The following is a 22,911-nucleotide window of genomic DNA, read 5'->3' on the forward strand; positions in this document are numbered from 1 at the left end:
CTTTAATTGAGAGATCAAAATTATTTTTACATATATCCAATGATTTGTGGGCTGTGTAAACTACTACATCATCAGCATATTGAATAATTTTTGTTGGGCTATTAATACAATTTTCTATATCCATATTATATAAAATAAATAGTATTGGGCTTAATATGCTACCCTGTGGAAGTCCTATATTCGTAAGACGTGGTGGAGAGATGGAATGGTTGATTTTTAAAAAAGTTGATCTATTAGTGTACAATGTCCTCAGAAAACTAGCTATGGTGATGGGGAAGCCGATGTCTAATAGCTTTTTATGCATAATGTCCAAGTTAACGGTATCGAATGCAGAGGAGACGTCAAGAAAAGCAGCCATAGTATACATATTATCAGTAAAGTTTATTAGTATGGATGAGACTAAGGCAGTTATGGCATCTTGGGTTGATTTTGATTTTCGAAATCCATACTGAGATTTTGGGAGAATATGTTCTTGCTCTAACCAATGTTCAATTCTATTTTTTATTAACCTTTCTAACGTCTTTAGGAAGCAAGAGGCTAAGGATATTGGTCTATATGATCTACTGCAATTTTCTGGCTTACCAGGTTTTTTAATAGGTATTAGAATATATTCCTTCCAGCTGTCTGGAATTTGTGACGTATCATTCCAAATGTCATTAAAAATATTTAATAATGATATTTTATAGTGGTGAGGAATATGGTATATCATGGAATATGAAATATTGTCTTTACCTGGAGCACTGCTATTTTGTTGACTAAGTACTCGCTCTAACTCCCACATTTTAAATGGTTCTTCTAAGCCAAACCTATCTCTTGACACTGTTTCGCTGTATTCTGGAAAATGTTGTGAAGGTACCCACTGTGGAGATATTTTCTTATGAAATTCATCTAGCCAGCTGGATTCTGGATCTATTGGAATCTTGTTGGACTGTTTGCGATTTTTAAAAGTGTTTACTTTCTTCCACACTTCACTGATTTGTGTTTTTGAATTTAGGCTTTCGCAGTATTCTACCCAATTCTGTTTTTTCTTTTGTTTGAAAAGTTTTTTTGCGACAGCGTCAAGTCTCTTAAATTCAACTAAATTATTTCTTGTAGGATCTTGTTTATATTTTCCATATGCAATTTTTCGGTTATCAGCGGCGGTTTTGCAACTTTCACACCACCATTGGTTCGAAATTCGTCTCTTATGTGTTCCGTTAGATGAAAACTTTGGTATTGCTAAATTGGCTGCTTTATTAATGTTTGCTATTAGAGTTTGATAGTTTCCAGGAGGATTTACAGCTTCTAGTACAGATGTGTATAATTTCCAATCGGCCTTGTTAAGATTCCAGATCTTGTGATAGTTTTGAGCTGTAAATGAAGTTATATGATCTGTTTCCATGTTAATGATAATCGGAAGATGATTGGATCCATGAGGGTCCTGTAGGACTCTCCAAGTAAAAAATTTTGAAATATCTTGTGTACAAAAGGTTAAGTCAATAGCGGATGGACTCTTACTAGTTGCTAATGTGGGCGATCCATCATTCAAGCATATCAAATTACAATGATCAATACATTCTAAAAGTTTTTTACCATAGCTGTCTTCAATTTCGCAGCCCCATGCGATACTGTGGGAATTAAAATCCCCACCAATAATAAACGGTTTAGGTATGTCTTTAAAGAATTCCAACCATTGACTTTCAGATATCTTGGTCTTTGGTTCAATGTAAACTGACACAATATTGATGGGATTTTTACCTCGGAGAATTTTAACTGAAATACATTTGTGAGTGAAAGGATATCTATTTTTAAGATTTATTTCTTCGCATCTTAAGTTTGATTTTAATAAAATGGCAGTTCCACCATAACCGTCTGCCCGATCTGATCTAAAGCAATTGTAACCTTTAAAATTATAATAGTATTTTGATTTAAACCACGTTTCTGAAAGCAATGCTATGGAAATATTATTTTGATATAGCAGATATTCTAGATTTACTTTATTAGCTACTGCTGAACGACAGTTCCATTGCAGCAAATTTATGTTCGCGTTTGTGTCTGCGAATTTGAAGACAAGGTATGGTTTACATGTTTACTAATTAATTCCACAATTTCAGATTTTGATACATCGAAATTGTTTGTTTGTTTTATATTACTTATAATATTGAGAACTACTTCTAAAACTAAACTTATTGTTGCATTTAATTCCTCTGATTGTAATTTTACTCCGGCTGAGTTTTTTAAATAATGTTGACTATTAAAAATTCCCCCCGAGACAAAAGAGGTTTTTGGTTGTGTAAGTATTTCTTTTCTTGAAATTTCAATGGGATCAGGGCTGGTTGGTCTGTGCCTTTTGTTTGGGTTTGAAGTTGTAGGAGAAGAAAACATATAATTAGTAAAATTGTTATTATAGGGTTTGGGTTGTAAATTGTGGGACTGTGAGTACTGAGGTTGAGAGGAATGATACTGTATTGTACTAGAAGGGGTAGGTCCAGATTGAGGCCGTTGGGAATAATTTGTCGAGGATATTTGACCACTTTCCATGGCAGAAGTATTATGAGCGACTATGTTTGCGTAGGTATTTTTTGGGACCTGTTTATTTGCATCAAAGAAATTAATATTGCAAGAGCTCATGGTTTCCTTTACAATTTTTTGTCTTTTAAATTCTGGACAAGCAGACAAATTAGTAGTAAGATGATTTCCTTGACAGTTAAAGCACCGTGGTATGTAATCTGAATTTTTACAATCTTGTGTGGTATGGGACTCCTGACATTTGCTGCATCTTGGTTTACTTCGACACTGACCTCCCAGATGACCAAAACGGAGGCAGTTATAACATAATAATACTTTCTGGTTATACGGCTCTACCTCCTTGATAACTTTATTAATAGAAATATATTTTGGTAAGATTTGTGATTTGAAAATAACAATGCAAGACTTTGTGGGTACATATTCTACTATTTTACCTTCATCCGTAATTTTTTCTACTTTACGTTTTATTCTTTTGACATTAGATACTTCAAAAGTGCAATGTTGATCAAATTGTCTTATTTTATCTTTTATGTACGCCTCTGAAAAATCTTTTTCTATATCTCTAATAACACCTTGTCTATGAAGAATAAATTTTGGGATATACAATACAAAGTTATTTTTAACAAAAATATTTTCGTTTTTATTATTTATTAGAAAATTTGCTGATTTATAATCCTTTAACTTGATCCTAACCCTATTCCGACCTATAGAATCGATACTTATAATTTTATTGTCTATCTCCGGAAAGTTAGAAAGAATAATATCTCCGATTTTAAGAGCATTTAATTTACCTTTAAATTCGACCGAATTATTCTCAACATAAATATGATACGGGCCTAAATCAGTACTTACATACAAAAACTCCTGTCTTTCTTTCGATGTGTTATCGTTATCGATGGTCATTGCTGTTGTTGTTTGTATATCATTTGTATTTTTTTGACGTATATCTGGGGGCACTGGGTCGTCTGGGGGTTTCCCCCCGACTAACTGGTCCATTTAATTGTTCTTAAAACTCACAATCTAATTTTATTTTTACACCTAATCTGCAGATTTATAAAAACACAATTTTTAAACGAAAACAGTTTAATTTCGTTCCGCTTTGTCGATAGGCACGTCCGATTCGTAGGTGAACTAGAACACGACTACTTTAAAGTTGTAATTGTCTTAAAAAAATTAAATTTATTTGTTTATAAGGATCTTAGGCAAATTTAAGCAATAAACATTCAGGTTTGAATTAACAGTAATGACAGAAAAACTCAAAAGGAACATTTTTAAGTTTGGGATAATGTTTGTAGGTTTACTTTTGCCAATATATCGATATTTTAATAGCGCGTTATAATACGTTATATTAATTTTTGATGATCCTATATCAAGAGATCGGATACATTTTTACAAAATCTATTAATATATAGCTCGGAGTTATCTATTAATTATCTAAATTTGAATAACTCAGAAAATGTGAAAATTTTGATGAATAAATTATGTTTATATGACTATGTAGGTATTTCTCTTGTTTGAAGATATACCCTTAAACATCTAATGTGGTGTACAGACAATTGGTATGCCGTGATGATGCTGCACAAAATCTCGATCCTCTTTTATATCACATTGATAATGAGACCCTGAACCCGCATAAAGATTCAATTTGAATGCCTCCAAGCACAGACTTATTTACCACCGTATAAATGTAAATATGTAAATATTGCTCTAAAAACTTATGTCAATGTAAAAAAGCTGAGATTTCCTATATATCTTAATTCAAATCCATAAACAAAATGTAAAAATAATATTAATAAATAAAAACAATTTTCTTTTAGGTTATATGTTAGAAATCTTACTTTTCCGTGTTTTTGTCTTATTAAATACAAAAAATTGAAGTAAGAAGTAAATAGAATGAAAGGGATCTACTTCATAATAATTTTATTTAAAGAATTACACTAGTGGACAAAATTCTGAAAACTTTACAAAAATTTTAGTTTTGTTATCAGCATTTCCCTCTTGTTCGTAAGACTTATGTTATTTATATAAGTTTATCTATAATTTTATTACATCGCTTTATGCTGCTACTTAATATTTAACTATTTTGAGAGGGAAAACCTGTAAAAATTTAAAAATAAATAAAACAACAGCCGTTAGTTATAAGTAGATATATTTAAAAAAAATGGTACAATGGTTATTATCAAGAAAATAAGTATTTGGTGAGATAACCTTAGGACACACAAGCATGGAGTTCACGAGACTAGCCAAATCTTTTGGTGTAATAACTCTAAACCAGTTTTGAATAATGGCTTCTATCAGTTCGTTCTTGTTACTTGGGTTTAGGCGTATTACTAACACTTTCAGCCTTGACCATAAATTTTTCATTGGATTTACATCGGGACTATTTTCAGACCAAGGCAGGATAGTAACGTCATGGTTTCTCAACCATTCTATCTTAGCCGTATGACTAGGTGATCCATCCTGCTGGAAGATGCATTATTGGGCAACCTCTTCAAACAAATCTCTGATAGTCGGTAGCAGTTTGGCTTGCAGTATTTCTTTCATTTTTGGAATTAATATTGCCCGCTATTACTACTAAATTTCCAACTCCATTAGTTGTCCTACAAGCCCATACCATGATACTCATAGGATGCTTCATAGTAACAGTAGTACACTGTGACAAAGGTCTGCCCCCGTTCGGCGACAAACAAACTTCACTCCGTTACTCCCAAAGATCGAGATTCTGGTTTCATCACTCTAAATTATCTCACTCCACTATTCTTCTGCCACCCTCTGTGTGCGAAAGCCCAATCAATGCGTTTTTGTCTCTGTTTTTTGTTCAGGAACGGTTTCTATCTAGGAATTCGTGCTCCCAATCCATTTTCACACATCTTTCGTCTGATAGTGTGGTCAGATATTTCTAAGCCAGTTAATTTGACAATAGCATTAATTTCTTTTGCAGATCTGACTAACTTTAGGTTTATTGACTAACTTTAGGTTTTCTGCCTGTTCTTTTTGCTGATTTTGTCATTCCAGTGTTATGATAACGTTTACAAACATTCATTACACCTGATTTTGTGACGCTACCACCTAATTTGTTCGCTATTTCTTAATATGTGTAACTTTCTTCTCGAATGATAATTGCTTTGGCTCTCTGCTGGTGACCAGTCAATACGTTTTGGGTTTCTTGGTGCCATTTTCGTTGAGTAGACACTGATATATTCTTTTCCGACAATTAAAGAATATCACCTTCGTAACAACTATCTGAAGTCACTAATAAACACTGAAAGTGTAAGCACGAAACTGTACTAAACGCTTTCAATTTGGTCGTTGACTGACTAGCAAAACCCTGACGCAATACAGTATTGCCAATGTTGCCATTCACAAATCTCGAATTTTTGGCGTTTCGCTTGAATCTGTGTCCATATTTTGAGAGCAAGAGAGAGAAAGAGGGAGAGAGTGAGAAATACATAAAAGATTAAGCAGAAATATAAAACAATAAAATAAAAATATAATTGTACTGATAAACTATCACGATCATGAGACGAGTGTTGCTGGAAAATCGATAATTTTTGTAAAGTTTTCAGAATTTTGGCCACTAGTGTGTATAAGAAAATTGTATTAAGTTTTTTAAAAATAAAGATAACATACTCGTATATAATATATACGTTATAATATGTGTCAGCACAATGTGTACTTTAATTATTTTTTTTTTAACCATAATAAAACGGCTAACTTTGTTTTTCTTTTTCAGGTGAGTTAATCTGCTAAACATTTTTATTAAATTGTAAGTAAATGTTTTCATATAAACTTTATTTTATTTATATAATAAACACCGATAAAGCGACAAATCAAAATAAAAAACATGGATTTAGTTGATCATAGACAAATAAAAAAAATTATTACATACATGAATAAAAATAAGTCTAAAGATTTTATTTTGTGATATTTTTTAAATAAGATTCAATCGCAATTAGTTGTCAATTGGGCGCAATGTGCAAATAATACATAATAAAAAATATTTTATACTTGAGCACATTATGTCGTTATTGGTTTATTAAAATTATATTACTAATTGAGACAATAAACAGGCAGAATTATTAAACGGACACCACTTTATTTTCTAGACAATATTTACGCATATATATTCACTCTTTCCGTGCCTACTTTGGCATTGAAGTCGCCCATTACTATTGTAGTGTGATGTTTCTTCATTTACGTTAGGATTTGTTCCAGATCATGGTAAATTAGTTTGATTTTGGCTTCATCTTTGTCTGCCGTCGCGCGTCGAAATATCAACTTGAATAAGATTTACTATACCTTTATTAGACTCAAGTTGTAATGATACCATTCTATCACAATAAGAACAAAATTGTATTACAGAGTAGTTTCCCTTTTTTGCAACTATGCAGCAGCACCATAGCGATGATTGACCTGGTTGTTACCTGAATAATACATAATTCCGTTATTTGTAATTTGTGTGCCTAAACCTGACCACTGTACCTCACTTATATCTAGAACCTCAGTTTGGAGGGTTTCCATTTCAAGGAGTACGTTTCCTAATTCACCACTTGTATGTAGACTTCTGACATTCCAGGTTGCTGCTTTTAATATCTTAAATGCATAGAGGTTTCTCTGGTTTACGACCTGAGAATCCCTGTGATCTACAGCTATTTCTTCCTTGGCGGATCTTGGATTCCGTGGTCCATAATCATTAAGTTTGTTTACTCTTTTTATCATTTGCCATTCATGACTTTACTAGGAGTACTGTACGAGTCTGTAATGCAATGGTTCTTCGTTGCCTTCTGTATCCTTACGACGTTGACCTATTTTTCGGTTCATCCGTCCTTACGACCAGTTTCAACGGCCTTAAATAAAAGTGTGCCCTTCCACTTACTAACTTATCTGCCTGAAGCCGTTAATCAGTAAGAGGGGAATTACTTATACCGGCAATTATTTGGTGTATTACCTATTGATACACAGGAGATATTTTATCAGTTATCTCTGCACTTGTGTCGTATGAGCTGTTTATTATTACATCTTGATACTTTAATCTCTCGACTTTTTAGAATATGTATTGCTCGATCCTTATGTTATTTATGTTACAATTTTTCCTTCAGATTAACAAATACTTCACCTTTATGTATATTTATACCTCGTCTTTCCTTCACTTATTTTTAGTTTTCTGTTTTTCGCTTCTCCTATGAGATTCCTTTTAAAATCAAATGTAAGAAGATCCAGATAAAATCCAAAACCCATTACTTTACTATTCATCCATATGTTCCAAGTACTAAACATCCTACTAAAAAGTAGTGCATTTCTCATTAATAACCAGGATAAAATTTAACCATCGTCTCTTTACAGAGCATGCCCTACTTTCATGTAATAAAAATCTATTAGGGACTTAAATTTGGGTCTATTGAAGACTTAAATCATGTATTTTTATAATGTCTAGGAACTTTTGGGACTTACATCTCAATAATATTGCATCAAATCTAGATTATATATTTTAATAGTTTATTAACAAATATAAAAAAAGGTTAACCTTTGTAACAAAGTTCAGTGGCAAAAAGAATCTTATCTAACCCAGTCTTTCACTCCACACACATCCACACAAGGTGTTAATTTTCTGGAATTTCTGGTAAACACCATAAATTTTTTAAATAATATCTTATTAAAATAATAACCAAGTTATTTAATTAATTTATTTATTAAAAATTCTTAGTCTTACAATTTAGGCAGCAGCACAACTAATCACTTTATTTAAAAGTTTTCCAGCGCTAACACAAAAGGGATCTACTTGATTGGCAACGCATTGCTTCCCAGATATACTAAAAGCTTTAACGGCATCGACGACGGGTTGAAAATCGTTTTTTACAGCATCGGGTATCTCAGCTGCAACCTTAAGTAAATCTGAGAGTACCTGCAAAAATTATTTTTGTGTACTATAGTAGTGACAGAGAACTCCGAACATCCATTATATTTATTCTATTTTAACCTCTAAAAGTAACCACTAAAAATTTACACTTTTAAGTTTTAATACTGATCTAATTTAGCGGTAAGCGGTTCTTGTTTTTTTAAGTGGTTACAATGCCTAGAGGCACAAATTTGACTGCGATAAACTGAATTTAATAGGGGGCCGTTAGTTGGCCCAAGAAATGCCGGACTTTCTTTTTGGACCATTACAAATAGGATTATTAGACGCTTTGATACTGTGTTAAGATTTTATCACACATGGCGTCAAGAAAGGGCGACGCTGAAGAACAATAGACTGTGAAGATCATTTCCTAAGGTTGATTGCTGTAAGAGATTGCTTTTTCTCTACCAGATCTATTGAAAATCAATGATTTGTAGAATATGAAAGACCAATTGGGATGCAAACAATAAATTGTTCATTTTGGGTGCTAATTCTTACCCCAGAACATCAACGTTATTATCTTGAAAAGTACAAAGTACGATTGGCTTAATCTCAGGAATACAATGAGGTTGTCTTTGGTGATAATTCTCGATTCTATTTAGAGGAATGTCTTATGGCCAAGCCAACTTAAGTGCTATCGCTTATGTTTTAAGGTTATTACTAACCTTCGTCTGGAACCTCATCGTATCTAATTGAACACGTTTGGCACATAATGGATCGGAGACTTCTTAATTTGGAGCATCGTCCTCAAACTTTGCGAATACTTTGGGAAAAATACTTAGGGCATGAAACCCAGGAAGATATTAAATACTCAGAAGCGAGCCCAGGCTCAAAACTTTAATCGCTTGTTTATTTTGCCACCTCTGTATAATTATACAAAATATTTTCAAAATATAATCATTTATAATGTGTGTTCGTATTTCTAGATCACTTAGTATATGTACATGAGTAGATTTAGTTTAGTTTGATTTATGTTAAAATAAAATAATGAAAAGATGTTAAAATAAATAATACTACAAATAAATATGACGACGACTTATATGTAGTTATTAATAATTTATAAAATTTTTATTTTGATGTTATATTTGCCGCAAAGTAAACAAAAAATTTACTCACCTGAACAACGCAGAGAAGAGTTTGTTGATCACTTCCTTGACATTGATCAATTCCGTTGGCGGCTTTTTTGAACTCGTCATGGATACCAGACAGATCTTTGAGCAACGGTGCAACAGTTCTTACTAAAGCGACGAGGTCGTCCTTCATACATTTGCCAGCCCCTGCTACGAAATTAACGCGAAGCGCCATGATACCATTTTTTTGTTGTTCAATACAAGATATCAATTTCTTTCCTGCATCAGTGCTTTCTTAAAAAAATAACATAATATATTAGACATATAAAAATAATCCGGTTCTTGAGCTTAGTTCTTATGTATTGTTTCTTAAGTTTAGATTTTAGTTTTTGATTTTTCTGGTTTCTAATCATCATCTGTTTTGCTTTGAAAATTGTATCAGGCACAGATTTGGGTAATAGTCTGAATTTTGATTTTTAAAACTAAGAAATATCATATTTTGACCTTTTGTTGATATTCGTAGATGGCGACTTAATGTCTATATGAAGTTATTTTTTTATTACTTCTTTTCACGAAAAATATCCAATTTTACGTTTAGGGCTTCTGCATAGTCGCTCTGAAGAGTCCTGATAGAATAAAATACGTGTAAGCGAATAAGCATTAACGCCGAGTATATTCTTATTCTATACCAAAAAAAAAAACAAATCGTAGAATCCGTAGAAAACCAATCGTAGATTTATAAACATCGCATTTTTGTTCGCAATTCCGGTTCAATTTCAGCTCTAGATCAACACCATCTTCATACAAGTGACAAAATTGATTTTGAAAACCCCAGAACCAAAGCTCCCATCCGCTTCTATACCAAGAATTATCCAAAGGCCAATTTGTCTCAAGAAAAGAGAGGGCAACATACGGCTACCTTCGACTTGGAGACCTCCCGTAAAGAAAATATATTTCGCTCCAGCCGTCAAAATCATTTTGTCAGAAATATTTGCGCCAACTTCAGCGTCAACACTCGCGCCAATCCCCGCCCCAATCGCCACGCTAACTCACACGCCAACCTCCACCCAAACCACGTCACCATCGACGGTATCAATGAACCGTCCTCTGTTCCCAGTATCAGTAATGCGTTGGTTAATAGTCAGTGTAGTAGTGTCTGGGGGCTTAAAATACTAAGACATCGGAAGCCATGAAGAATACATCAAAGAGGAGGTCAAAACCTCGGCGCAATGATAATTGACGCAGTTGAACCCGAAAGACTGTTGAGTTTATTACTAATTCTTGTAATAGTATTAATCTTAGGTCTAAGTTTACTTTGCCTTTGAACCTATATTACCTTAATTTTTTATCATCATGTTAAATATTCATACGAGCCCCTACCTATATCAGTAAGCCCAACGTTAGATTGCTAAGAATATTAAATAATGGGGAACAAAATAAAAGCGCAGCGTAAATTTTAGTAGTTTTTATGCATCAAACAATTATTATAGAAAATATTTTATAACGTAATGAAAACTATTGATTAAATAGAATAATAATAAATTTTAAGAAACGCATAGAATATGTATTATTAACAAAAAAAATGTGAAAGTTTACCATTGAGTTACATCCCCTTTATTTTTAATGCCATCTAGAATTCTTCAAGGCATAGTTTTTAGTTCTGACAAAATTCTAATACAAACGAATCCCATTTTTCTTGCAATTTTTCCTTCAATCCATTGACGGACCTGGCAGGATGTTTTCTCAAAGTTTTTTTCATTTCGCGCCACAAAGTCTCTATGGGAAACAAGTCGGATTGTTAGAAACCCATTCCACAAGTGGTATGCCATGGTCTTCAATTCATTTTAAACTCTTTTTTTTTTGAGGTATGACAATTTGCGCCGCCCTGTTATAAGACCACATCTTCTGTTAATGTTAAACGGTGTTCCATAATCGATAAAAGAGATTCTTTTAAAATATTCGAATATTTGTTCGTGTTAACGATCAAATCGATAAAATGTAATTTTCTCACTGCTTTAGACGACATGCTGTCCCATATCAGATGCAGGAAATTTGACTTTTCCCTTCAGACATCGGGGATGAAAAGCTTCATTTTTCCTGCGAATGAAGCGACTCCTACTGTCTTCAACACACACTTCAAATCTGGACTCATGACTCCATTGTATTGAATCCCATTGCAACTAAGTCCAATGTTTATACTCTTTTGACTATCTTAGTCTATTTTTCTTTTGTTGTAATATTAAAAGTGGCTTTTTCTTAGCTTAAAATAAAATGAAGTTATTATTAAAAACAATTCGTAGTAATTTTTTCAACTATAAGGGGGTTGGGTGGGGGTTAGGTGGAAGAGCAGTTGTGTGCCGCTGTTGCACAGTGGTACACAAACTGAATCTTGCCCTACTGATATTATATTTCATTGTAAAGAAAATTTAATCTGTTGTTAATAAAGACATTTATTCTTATTATTATAAAATAAGTTAAAAAAAGTTCAAAGTTCAAATATAAAACTTTGTAAAAGTTTGTAAGTATCAAATCCTAATTTGTGGGTCTTTCGGTGACAAGTTGATCTAGAAACTTGTCTTTCAGTAACGTCACTCCACAAAACGCTTAACTCCATATAATTTGCTCGTCAATTTTTCACGATAATGCGTCTTAATGCCCTTCGATCTGCTTCGGTTATTTTACTCTTTCGTACATTTCTAGGTTTTGTGACGACCGAACCTGTAGTTTTGTATCTTCTCGCTATATTTCTTACACCATAGCGTGACAATTGCAACATATTCGTGATTTCCGAATAGAATTTTTAAGGATTAAAAAATCTAATAATAATTAAACCAATTTTGTCATCGATAACTTCACCTCGATCCATTGTACAATCCAGAAACGGCAAAAAGCTTTACAATTCTACAAAATACATTGAACAATAACTTACATTATTATTGTTTTGATGTCATTTTTCCATAGATACCTCTGGATTTAACGTAATTATAAAAAAATCAACGTATGTTGACATAAGTGAATGCAGTGCCAGGTTTTAGTGAAAATTTTTTTATTGTTGAAAATAAATAAAAAATCCATAAGGGTAAGGTTTTCAATAAATATTAATAAAAATGCCATATTAATTAATATGGGAACTTATAAAAACATGCAGAGTATAATTTGTTTATGATAATCAACTTAAACTGCAAATTCCGTAGGTGGGTGATATGAGAAGGGGCTCGTATACTTACGTGCAGCGATTCCATCTAAAATAGGTTCAAGTGCTTCTAAAGCTCTAGTAATAGCCGTTCTTGTATAATTTAACAGTTTAGTCAGATACCAGTGATACTTGTCAGCGAATGTGTCGATAAAATTTGGACCTGTAGCGAAAAGCTCATCAATGAGGTCTTCGATCTTGTGGACGATCTTTTTGACGATGTCGATTAAATTGCCGTCATCTGCTTTGTTTGACAAAGCAACAACCTACAAGAAAACAAAAATATATAATAGAGTATTATTTGTTCACCAACCATTAGTAAAGTGGGATAATTATTTATTGGTTGGTCAAATAAGTACTTTCTTTTCATTTTGTCAAATAAATATTATGAAAAATTTCAATGATGAAAATTTAGTCTGCGGTGCCATTTTTAAATAAAACGGGGCTTTTTCCCCATGAAATTCCATTAGGTTTCAACTCCATCATAAGGTTCTTTAGACATTGTTGCACTTGATCACCTAGATCTTGTATTTTTGAATTATGGGACAACCTTTATATATATGGTACGCAAAAATATATCATTGAAATTTGTCTTGACACGGCTAACTTGGCCAGTAAAGTCGACTGATCAGTCTGATCTAAACTTTTGGCTTGAGCCATTTTGTTATAACTGAAAAAGTTTTAACCTCTCATATATTCCAGGAAATATTTTATTTAAAAAGCAACGAAATATCACCAAATATTCTCCCTATAGACATTTTATACATTTTTAATTGAAATCATGCTTTCCAACTCTTTAACTTTTTACGAAAAACATAATTTTTTAATTACTTTTAATAAAGCTGCCATTAAATGTGTTTCTTATTTTTTAAATTAAATTAAAAACATCCCTTGCCTACATGGTTGGACTCAGAATGCGATCTAATAATCAATGAAAGAAAGTAGACTTGGAGGCTTAAAACAATCGCCTAGTATTGATAAAAATAATGGTCTCTTTTATAGCCATCTTCTGGTAACAAAAGTTCTAATTACGAAAAGAATTAAATATAACAAACCTTTTATAATTATCTTTGTTGACTTCGAAAAGATCTTAGACAATAAATCAACAAAAACTTAAAAGGCAAATGTAGTAAAGAAAATAGATACTTAGCAACAAGTAAAGGTACTGTCAATATAGACATAGACATAGAGAATTAAGGTTCTGGTATTTGGAACTTCTCTTAAGTTTATCAGCCAGTATTTCCACTTTCCTTCCACTAGAAGCTGTAGCAGACTACAGATAATATCCACAAAGCACAATATATATGGAAAAAATTGGAAAAACATCTAAAAAAGTCGTTTTAAAAATAAATATTTCAAATAGAAAGTTCTTGGCGAATCTAGTGACTAAAATTCTGCTAAAAGTAAATAATATTAACATCACTCAATTAACTAGATATACGTACTTGGCGCATGAGTTAGGTATCTAGAAACAATAGAAAACACATGAGATCTAAAGAAGAATAGGTCTTACCTGAGTAATATTTGGAAAATTAAAGTGCATACTAAAGTCTGATACATCCATAGGTCTTAAAAAAAGGTTTTGAATCTATGTGTCCTCCCTGTACTAACCTACTCTGTGGTGTTGAAACACTAACTAGGACAAAAAAGAATATTCAAAAATTACATTTAATGTAGAAAAAGATGGAAAGATTAATTATTAGAATAAGTCCAGAGGCTGAGTTCCAAATCTGGTGATCAGGAACAAGAAGTGGGTGCTAAATGCTGTTGAGCGTTTCATTTTGCATTTAAAATGGCATTGGTCAGGACATGTTGCTAGAATGACAGATGAGTGGTTGACAAAAAAGATAATGAAATGGCATACGAGGTGCAAAGCATAAAGAACAAGAGACAGGCCACCCAGTAGATGGACCATACTGGATGGACCAACTGGAACATAAGATCGAGAAAAGTGGCAAAAACTTACGAAAGTTTTTGCCACTCGTTGCTACAGAGTCTGCCTTCAGCAGCACAAAATTTAAAGTTTTTAGATAGGTAAGTAGATATATCTCTTTTAAGGAAATATAGTTACAAACCAACAAAATGAACTGAAAAACTTACAATAGTTATTAAACTTTTCTACAATAATTGAATTTGATTTTCTCCTAAGAACTACAATAACAGTTCCCCTGAAATTTATCACATAAAATATCCTATATAAGAAAATTCATTAAATGTTTTTTATTACCAATTTGTTAACTAAGTAGATAGATAGATTTCTTTTAAGGAAATATGGTCACAAGCCAACAAAATGAACTGAAAAACTCAAAATAGTTATTTAACCGTTTATTGATGATATGTTAGAGAACTTCTTTAATAAATATTTTTATAAATAACTTTATGTTAAAACTCTTCTACAACTGAATTAGATTTTGCCACTAAACAGCGCAGTAACAGTTTCCCTGAAATTTAGCGCATAAATTATCCTTTATGCGAAAATACAATAAATGTTGCTAAAAATATATTCTTACATGGATTTAATAGTATTATCCAAATTAATATAGTAATCGACTCCTTTAAACTTGCCATAGTTTTCCGAAATAGATCAAAACATTGCAAATTCATATTTAAGATTTATTAGGTATTTAAAAGATTTAGGCTAGATTAAGTAACGAGTACTAAAGTATTTTATGTCTTTCTAAAATAACTATATTATATATATATATATATATATATATATACATATGTACATAAAAAATTACTTACTGAAGTGAAGATAATGACGCCGAAGAAGAGAGTGATTTTTTCCATTTTGTTTAGAGGTAACTCGATACTGTAATAGCCTACAGACGTATATTTATACTATTTGTTACAAAAATTATCAGTCCTGATAAAGTAAAATTTTGATTAACATAATCTTGAAGTTGATTTAATGACTTAATGTCTTAATTTAACATTTGTCGCACACTATAATTTTAAAACTCTAACAGGCAGCATTGGCACAAATTTACATTTATTTATAATGTGTTATGCTACATATAAATGCTTTAATACACGACCCCATTATCCTACTTTGTTTATTCGTAAAGCATTTTTAATTTCTACACAGATATACCATCTTAATCGCTTGTACGCGTGCTATACGCACTCGTACTCATGATTTTTACAGCATTAGATAGATTGATTAGATAAATTCAACGAGTTGGCTTTTGGCCTATTTCACTAAGATATTTTCAGATCCATGCTCGTCATCTAGCACCAAATTACATCTAGAATGGCCTTTTTTTTAAAGGTCTAATAGTTTCAAGATTCTTCGCCTAATGTAAAGAATCTCACATTTGTCAGACTTTCGCAACCACACAAAATGTGCTCTGCTGTTTCTTCATCTAGGTGTCAAAATCAACATAGATCATCATCTGCCCATCATATTAGATTTAACTATCTATTTAGCTTACCGAACCCTGTTAGGGTACTTTATATAGTACTTAACTGTTTTTCTGCCTTTCCTTATTAGATCTGTTTTAGATTTTGGTGAATTCATCTGTCTTTATCATGATGAATTCCTCCACTATTCGAGAAATTTATGTCCTAGCAATATTCTTTTCACAGCATTACGTTAGTATCGTGGTTAATCAAAAAATTAACAGCGGTAATGCATTGATTAGTGATCAATGTAGTAGTGTCTGGTGGCTCGAGAGACTGAGACCTCGGAACATCTAAAGAAATCATCAAAGAGGATGTCGAAAGCTCGGTGCAGCGATAATTATATTTGAGATTCGATATAGACAAAATGACAGTACGTTTGCATATTTAGAAATTTTGCCTTTATTTTATTGCTACTTGGGAGGCTATTAAGGGCATTAAAGATATAGTTTATAGGGTTCGTGAAATAATTTGTTCAATAGGAAATAAAGAACAATTATTAACTATTTGTTTAAAAAGGAATATGGAATATAAAGTGCTATGTATGAAGAGAGAGTGATCTAGATGTTTTATAATTTGGCACATTTCTAGGCGATAATTTTTTGTTTGCCAAATATTTTTTACGTTCATAAAGTGAGTTAGGTGTTTGGTAGCAGGATTTGTACTCTGCATAAGGTATATGATAGACAGCATTAGTTGGTTCTTAAGGGTACAATAAAGTTCTGGTCTTCGAAAACAACTTTCCTGCAGCTCTGGATAAATAAAAAAAATTTATAACATTTTACAAACAGAAGTTTTGACTTCATTGTGAGTTTTGTCAAAACTATAGTAAACAGCCAACCATTGGGATTTCCGTTTTAAATAATAATTTATAATTAGTGTCCCAAATACATTTGAAACAAAATTTTACTGGTTATTTAAGATCAACTGAAAAATTAAGGTGATAATTAACATATAAAAGGTAAAAACATGTGCTGAAGTGTAATTTGACTTCCTATTGCGATAAATACCAAAATAATTATGAGTTTTAATCAGAAAATATGCCTTTTCATTTTAGTCTAAACATATAAAAGAAGCTTTTATGGTAGTTTGCAAACGTCGTTAGATATGGACTGTTTTTTTAATATTTCTGGTTTATACTGTTTTGGTGTCCCCTCGATAATCGACACAATTTACATAGGGTACCTAAGTTTGCATTTGTAAATACTTATCTCGTCCGTTCTAATTATTATACAATCCTTCTTTTGTAACAAAGTTGATTAAATTAATTTTAAAAGATATAATAAACCTATAAATTATCTAAAGGGGGGTTTTAAAATTACTGTAGACCACATGTATTATTTTTTTTTTGATTTATTATTAAAATATCATATTATGCTCTTAAAATTTAGGCAGCAGCACAGCTAGCAACTTCACCCAAAAGGTTTCCGGCGTTAACGTAGAAAGGTTGTATTTGATCGACGACGCACTGCTTGCCTGATGAAGCAATGGCTTTAGCGGCATCAATGACGGGTTGGATATCGCCTTTCACAGCATCGGGAATCTCAGTTAAAACTTTGAGTAAATCGGTGGCGACCTGAAAAAAGTATTTTGAGTTCACATTGATCTGTAATTCGAAAAAAGGTGTAGAGAAGTGTAATTTAGTTTGAGCAGGATCAAGTGGAACGAAAAGTATAAATAAATTAAAATAATAGCATAAATAAGTGATGGAACAAAAATGTGTAACATATAAATAAATATATTAAAGGAAATCCTAGATTGAGATCTTTAGGACGTGATTGAAGTAAAACTAACAATGAGTTTACATAAAATATTATTAAACATCATGTTCCTGCAATGAGTAGACGACATAGATAAAAGTCTCATGGAGATGTAGCATAAAGACGTGTTTAAAGAAGATTCCTTTTGTTATAAAGTTAAGAAGAAGACTTTAATGAATATGATGACTTTGATGACTTTAATGACTAGGTAGGAACAATTTTATAATTTCAATATTAAGTTGTTATAAGCTGTGATTTGCCAAAAACTAAATAAAAAGTTTACCCACCTGAACAACGCAGAGGAGAGTTTGTGCATCACTTCCTTCACATTGGTCAATTTCGTCGGCGGCTGCTTTGGCCTCAACGTGGACATCAGATAGATCTTTGAGCACAGGTGCGACAGTTTTAACCAAAGCGACGAGGCTATCTTTTACACATTTGCCGGCGCCTTCTACGAAAGTGACGCGGATATCGACGATGTCAGATTCGTGTTGTTCGATACAAGAAACCAATTTCTTTCCAGCGTCATTACTTTCTACAAAACAAATAGAATAAATATTAAACATGTTCGTTTAAACAAAACACTCATAAATATTTGAATAAATTGCAATAAGACCTATTATATGTTTGGTTTTTGCGCTTATTGTTTAGATTTTAATTTATATTTTTTTTCAGTCTTCTATATTTTTACTCCATATAAATATAACAAAATAAGTAAAACTGAAGATATTTTTCATGCTCTCTGTAAGCTGCGTTTATCGTTTTGTGAAATTTAAAATTATAGAATATTTAAAAGCTACTAGTATTAAAAAAACTAGACAAAAATAAATCAACCGAAATAGATAATCTCCCATCTGAACTATATAAAGAAGGTGACCCTGATACCATAATGGCATTACAGCAGCTTATAAAAGAAATATGGACACAGAAATCCCTCCCCCATGATTCGAATATTGGAATATTTTGCACCATACAAAAAAAGGAAATATCTTTGAATTCTCCAACCACAGAGGAATTACGCTTCTAAATGCAGCGTATAAAATATTTTTCACAGTACTATGTTACCGTATAGCACCATATGGAGAACGGATAGTAGGAAAATGCCAGGCTGGTTTCAGAGGTGGTAAATCGACAATTCATCAGATTGCAACCCTGAAACAAATTTTGGAAAAAACACTGTAATATGGCATTGATACTTATCATATTCTTAGAGACTACAAAGTAGCCTACGACTCTGTGGATAGAAGAGAAATGTTCAAAGCAATGAAAGAGCTAGGAATACTAAATCAGTTGGTAAATTGACCAAAATTAACTCTTGAATAAGTTGAATACAGAGTACGAATTTAGGGGAAACTGTCTGAACCGTTTAAAACATATAACGAGCTGCACGAGGAAGACCCTCTCCTGTATACTGTTGAATCTGGTTCTATAAAAAGTAATACATATGTCACAAATCACAATCACTGGTTCAATATATAATCAATCAGTGCCAATCCCGGCGTATGCTGGAAGCAGTGAACGAATTTGTATACCTAAAAGCGCTTCTTAACACTGAAAATAATACTGCTGCATAGATAAACCGCAGACTTTGCACCGACAACAGATGCTATTTTGGGCTCAATCTTTTCCTTAAATATACAATTATACCGAGAAATACAAAAATATAACTCTACAAAACCATAATACGTCCTAACATATGGTTCAGAGAACTGGACTCTAACAAAAAATAATGAAAACATGTTAGGATGTTTCGAAAGAAAAGTACTAAGGCTAGTCTATGGAGCAGTGAATGACAATGAATAAAACATATTAAGATATGACGTCTGAGATGAATAGGGCATGTAATGCAAATGGAACAAAATGACAAAGCTAGAAAAACGCTCCTTGATAGACACATTGGTCAGAAAAGAAGAGGAAGACCCAGAACAAGGTTCCTTGATAACATCGATGAAGACATGAGAAATATGGGAATACGTGCCTAGGAGGCTAGGACCCACGCAAATTTGTAAAGCCAGAATGATGATAATTAGTATTATTTAGAAATATTATTATTTATTATGAGTATTATTTAGAAAATGGCTTTGGAGGGTATTATATAGGAATGGATTATTTCTTTGCTTGTTTTAGATAATCTAGGCAAATTATAGGTCCCAAACTATTAGACTTACCCTAAAAATGTCGGTTTTTTAAATTTGGAGCGCTTTAAAAGAAGTTTCATTATGGTACAGAGCTGCTTAATGGCTTGCATACCAATTAGTGAATAATCATGATATATAATTTAATTAAAAATAGTAGAAATTTTTGATTGAACGGCTAAAACTTGACAGGTGACAATAGAATGTGCTAAAAGTGCAGTGACTTGACTTTTTCCAAAACTTCATTTTTATTTAAATTTGCGATTGATGTCAAACTTTTGTAAAATTTAAAGTAGAGAGTGCTGGTAATATTCTGTATTTTAGTTAGATTTAAATTTAGTTAATTTTTAGTTATAAAACAAGATAATTAATGTCCGATTAAAATTTTTTCAGATGAGTAAATGTAAATATTTTTTGTCGAGCAAGTGGCGTATGTCTATTAGGAAATATTACATATAGTCAAACAGAAAAGACAAGACAAGAAAATGTGGTGTATCTGAATCGTTAGTTCAAAGGTTCAGTCAGAAATTTAAAGATAATCGTCCTATTACGTCGGTTTGGAAGGGTGGGTGTGATAGAAAGATTTGGTAATAGTTGCAAGTCTTTATTTAGGATGGAGTATCTTGACATATGACTATAAGCATTAAAATGTTTTGATAAAGCAAATTTGCTCTATTATCATACCCCAGCAACTCATCAGACATGAACCCCATCGAAAATGTATAGAAATACTTACGTGCAGCAATAGTATCTACAAGGGGTTTAAGTGCTTGAACCAGTTTAGTAAGAACGTCCCTTGTATAATCTAGCACTTTAGTAAGGTCCTCGTCATACTTGTCGGCGAAAGTGTCGATGAAATTGGGACCATCGGCAAAAACTTTGTCGAGAAGGTCTTCAATCTTGTGGACGATCTTTTTGACGATGTCGATCAAATTTTCGTCATCTGATTTGCTTGGTAAAGCAACAGCCTGAAACAAAAATCAATTATATAATATAGTTTTGTTTACTCGACGACCAGTAATGAATGCAGTAATCGCAAAATCTGTTTTAATAATAAATATCAAAATACTGTGATGATTGATGTAGAATGCTTAGTTCCAAACAATTACTTTTTATGTATTTTCGTTCTGTGAAAGATCTCCTTTATCAAATTAGTTGGTTTATTAAGATTTAATTCTTCTTGACTCGTGCGTATTGATCGCGAAAAAAAATCAATGTGTTATTCGGTTAGAACAAAAAATTGATATACAGTTAATTTCCCTACCATAGGGAAATTAACCATAGCATTTTTACTCATATCTATTGTTCAATCTAACCTCTTAACTAAGATAAACCAAATGACACTAATATTGAAAAAATAAAATGATATAACAAATCTATCGTACATAAATATGGTCCCGAAATACTACTAACTCAAACATTTACTACTATCGATAGAGATTGTTGAAGTGAAACCTAAATTACTACATTATCCACATAAATTTATAAAAAAATTCATTAGAAAGTCTGATTTTAAAATTAAAATCAAACAGTATATTTTGTACTTAATTATAAATAGAAAAAATAATTTATTTTTAATTTAAGTTTTAATTAAAAATTAACAAATTACTTACTGAAGCCAAAATGATGGCGCAGAAGAAGAGGACGATTTTTGCCATTTTTTTTCGATGTTGCTCGATACTGTAACAATCTACAGAATTTCTGTATATTTATACAACTTTTTGGAAGTAATTATCAGTCCTGATAAACTTGGTTATTTTGAATACACTCATCTTGAAGTAGATGTAATGACCTGTCTTAATTTAACCTTTGTCGCACGGTATAATTTCAAAATGCTAAGGCGGTAACACAAAAATTCTTAGATAAGATTATTGTATTGACGTAAAGATTTTTTAAAAATACTAAAATCAATAGTTATTTTTACCTTTTGAACTCTTGAAAATTCGATGTTTTAAACAATAAACTGTAGATAGTGCATATATCAATAGTTCATTATTGAATAGTATTATTGCAGTAATTAAATTCTGATTACTGTTACACTACTGTTAAGTGAAAATACAGTAAAAAGTGCTTAAAATAATAGGAGAGGAAAACAAGAAAAGTATAAAAGCGTAAAACAAAGCAATAATCAAATTAAAAATGCTGTTTATGGGATACAAAATTTTGCTTAAAAGATTATATATATAAATATATATATATAAATATAATATATATATATATATATATATATATATATATATATATATATATATTATATTTATATATATATATATTATATTTATATATATATATATATATATTATATTTATATATATATATATATATATTTATATATATATATATATATATATATATATATATATATATATATATGTTATATATATTCTTAATATGTGTCCCCAATATGCTGTCTTTGTTCTTTTAATGATGGTCAACATTGTCTGTCTGTTCCCATTCTGGGTAACACCATTTCTTTCGTAATGTGATCGGTCCATGGTATTTTTAAAATTCACCTAAACAGCCTCATCTCAAAAGTTTTCAGGTTTTTCAATGACTCCTATGTATTTCATTTTGCTTGCTTAGTCAATATCTTATGTTTTTATTTATTTTATGTTTATTGTTAAACCAAACTGTGCCCCAGTATGACAAATTGTGTTTAGTAGCGTCTTCAGATCTTTCTCAGTTTCAGTGATAATGACTATCGTTGGAATGACGAACGTTATTTCTATTTATATTTACACTAATGTGCTATGACAAAAAATACGCTGAATAAGCTCATCTTTTAAGTCTGTGAAGAAACAGAAATCTGTGGGTTATGTGATCAATTTGATTGAGGTGTCTATAGTGACTTTACCATTTCCAATGTCTAAAACCTAATTTGAAAACAAAAGTACACGTTGATTTAGCTGTAAAATTACTATTACTGACTTCAGTTATTAATTGGAGC

General features: G+C 31.7%; 3 protein-coding genes across 3 annotated transcripts in view; 1 reads left to right on the plus strand and 2 right to left on the minus strand.

Annotated features, from left to right (window-relative positions):
- Positions 1–22,911, plus strand: part of Csgalnact (Chondroitin sulfate N-acetylgalactosaminyltransferase) — a 525,789-nt gene that overhangs the window by 372,799 nt on the left and 130,079 nt on the right. The window lies entirely within an intron of this gene.
- Positions 8,178–15,550, minus strand: LOC140444213 (uncharacterized). The gene is made up of 4 exons (XM_072535952.1): positions 15,413–15,550; positions 12,702–12,933; positions 9,521–9,768; positions 8,178–8,410 (listed from the first exon to the last, which is right to left on the minus strand). The coding sequence occupies exons 1-4, from the start codon at positions 15,455–15,457 to the stop codon at positions 8,222–8,224; spliced, it is 714 nt and encodes a 237-aa protein (XP_072392053.1). The 5' UTR covers positions 15,458–15,550; the 3' UTR covers positions 8,178–8,221.
- On the minus strand, positions 17,409–21,736 carry LOC140444212 (uncharacterized). The gene is made up of 4 exons (XM_072535951.1): positions 21,578–21,736; positions 20,701–20,932; positions 18,117–18,364; positions 17,409–17,645 (listed from the first exon to the last, which is right to left on the minus strand). Exons 1-4 carry the CDS (start codon positions 21,620–21,622, stop codon positions 17,457–17,459), a joined length of 714 nt encoding a protein of 237 aa, XP_072392052.1. The 5' UTR covers positions 21,623–21,736; the 3' UTR covers positions 17,409–17,456.

The sequence above is a fragment of the Diabrotica undecimpunctata genome, chromosome 6 (genome assembly GCF_040954645.1).
Source record: "Diabrotica undecimpunctata isolate CICGRU chromosome 6, icDiaUnde3, whole genome shotgun sequence".
In the NCBI taxonomy this organism is placed as follows: Eukaryota; Metazoa; Arthropoda; class Insecta; order Coleoptera; family Chrysomelidae; genus Diabrotica; species Diabrotica undecimpunctata.

Bases quoted from the DNA above. Each gene is read 5' to 3' on its own strand.
- LOC140444213 (XM_072535952.1), bottom strand. From the start codon at position 15,457: ATGGAAAAAATCACTCTCTTCTTCGGCGTCATTATCTTCACTTCA. The intron at 9,769-12,701 runs GTAAGTATACGA...TATTTTTTTAAG, and splicing joins TTTAGATGGAATCGCTGCAC to AAAGCACTGATGCAGGAAAG. The intron at 8,411-9,520 runs GTGAGTAAATTT...TAATTTTTGCAG, and splicing joins CTCTTCTCTGCGTTGTTCAG to GTACTCTCAGATTTACTTAA.
- LOC140444212 (XM_072535951.1), bottom strand. From the start codon at position 21,622: ATGGCAAAAATCGTCCTCTTCTTCTGCGCCATCATTTTGGCTTCA. The intron at 18,365-20,700 runs GTAAGTATTTCT...TTTGTTTTGTAG, and splicing joins TGTAGATACTATTGCTGCAC to AAAGTAATGACGCTGGAAAG. The intron at 17,646-18,116 runs GTGGGTAAACTT...TACTTTTTTCAG, and splicing joins CTCTCCTCTGCGTTGTTCAG to GTCGCCACCGATTTACTCAA.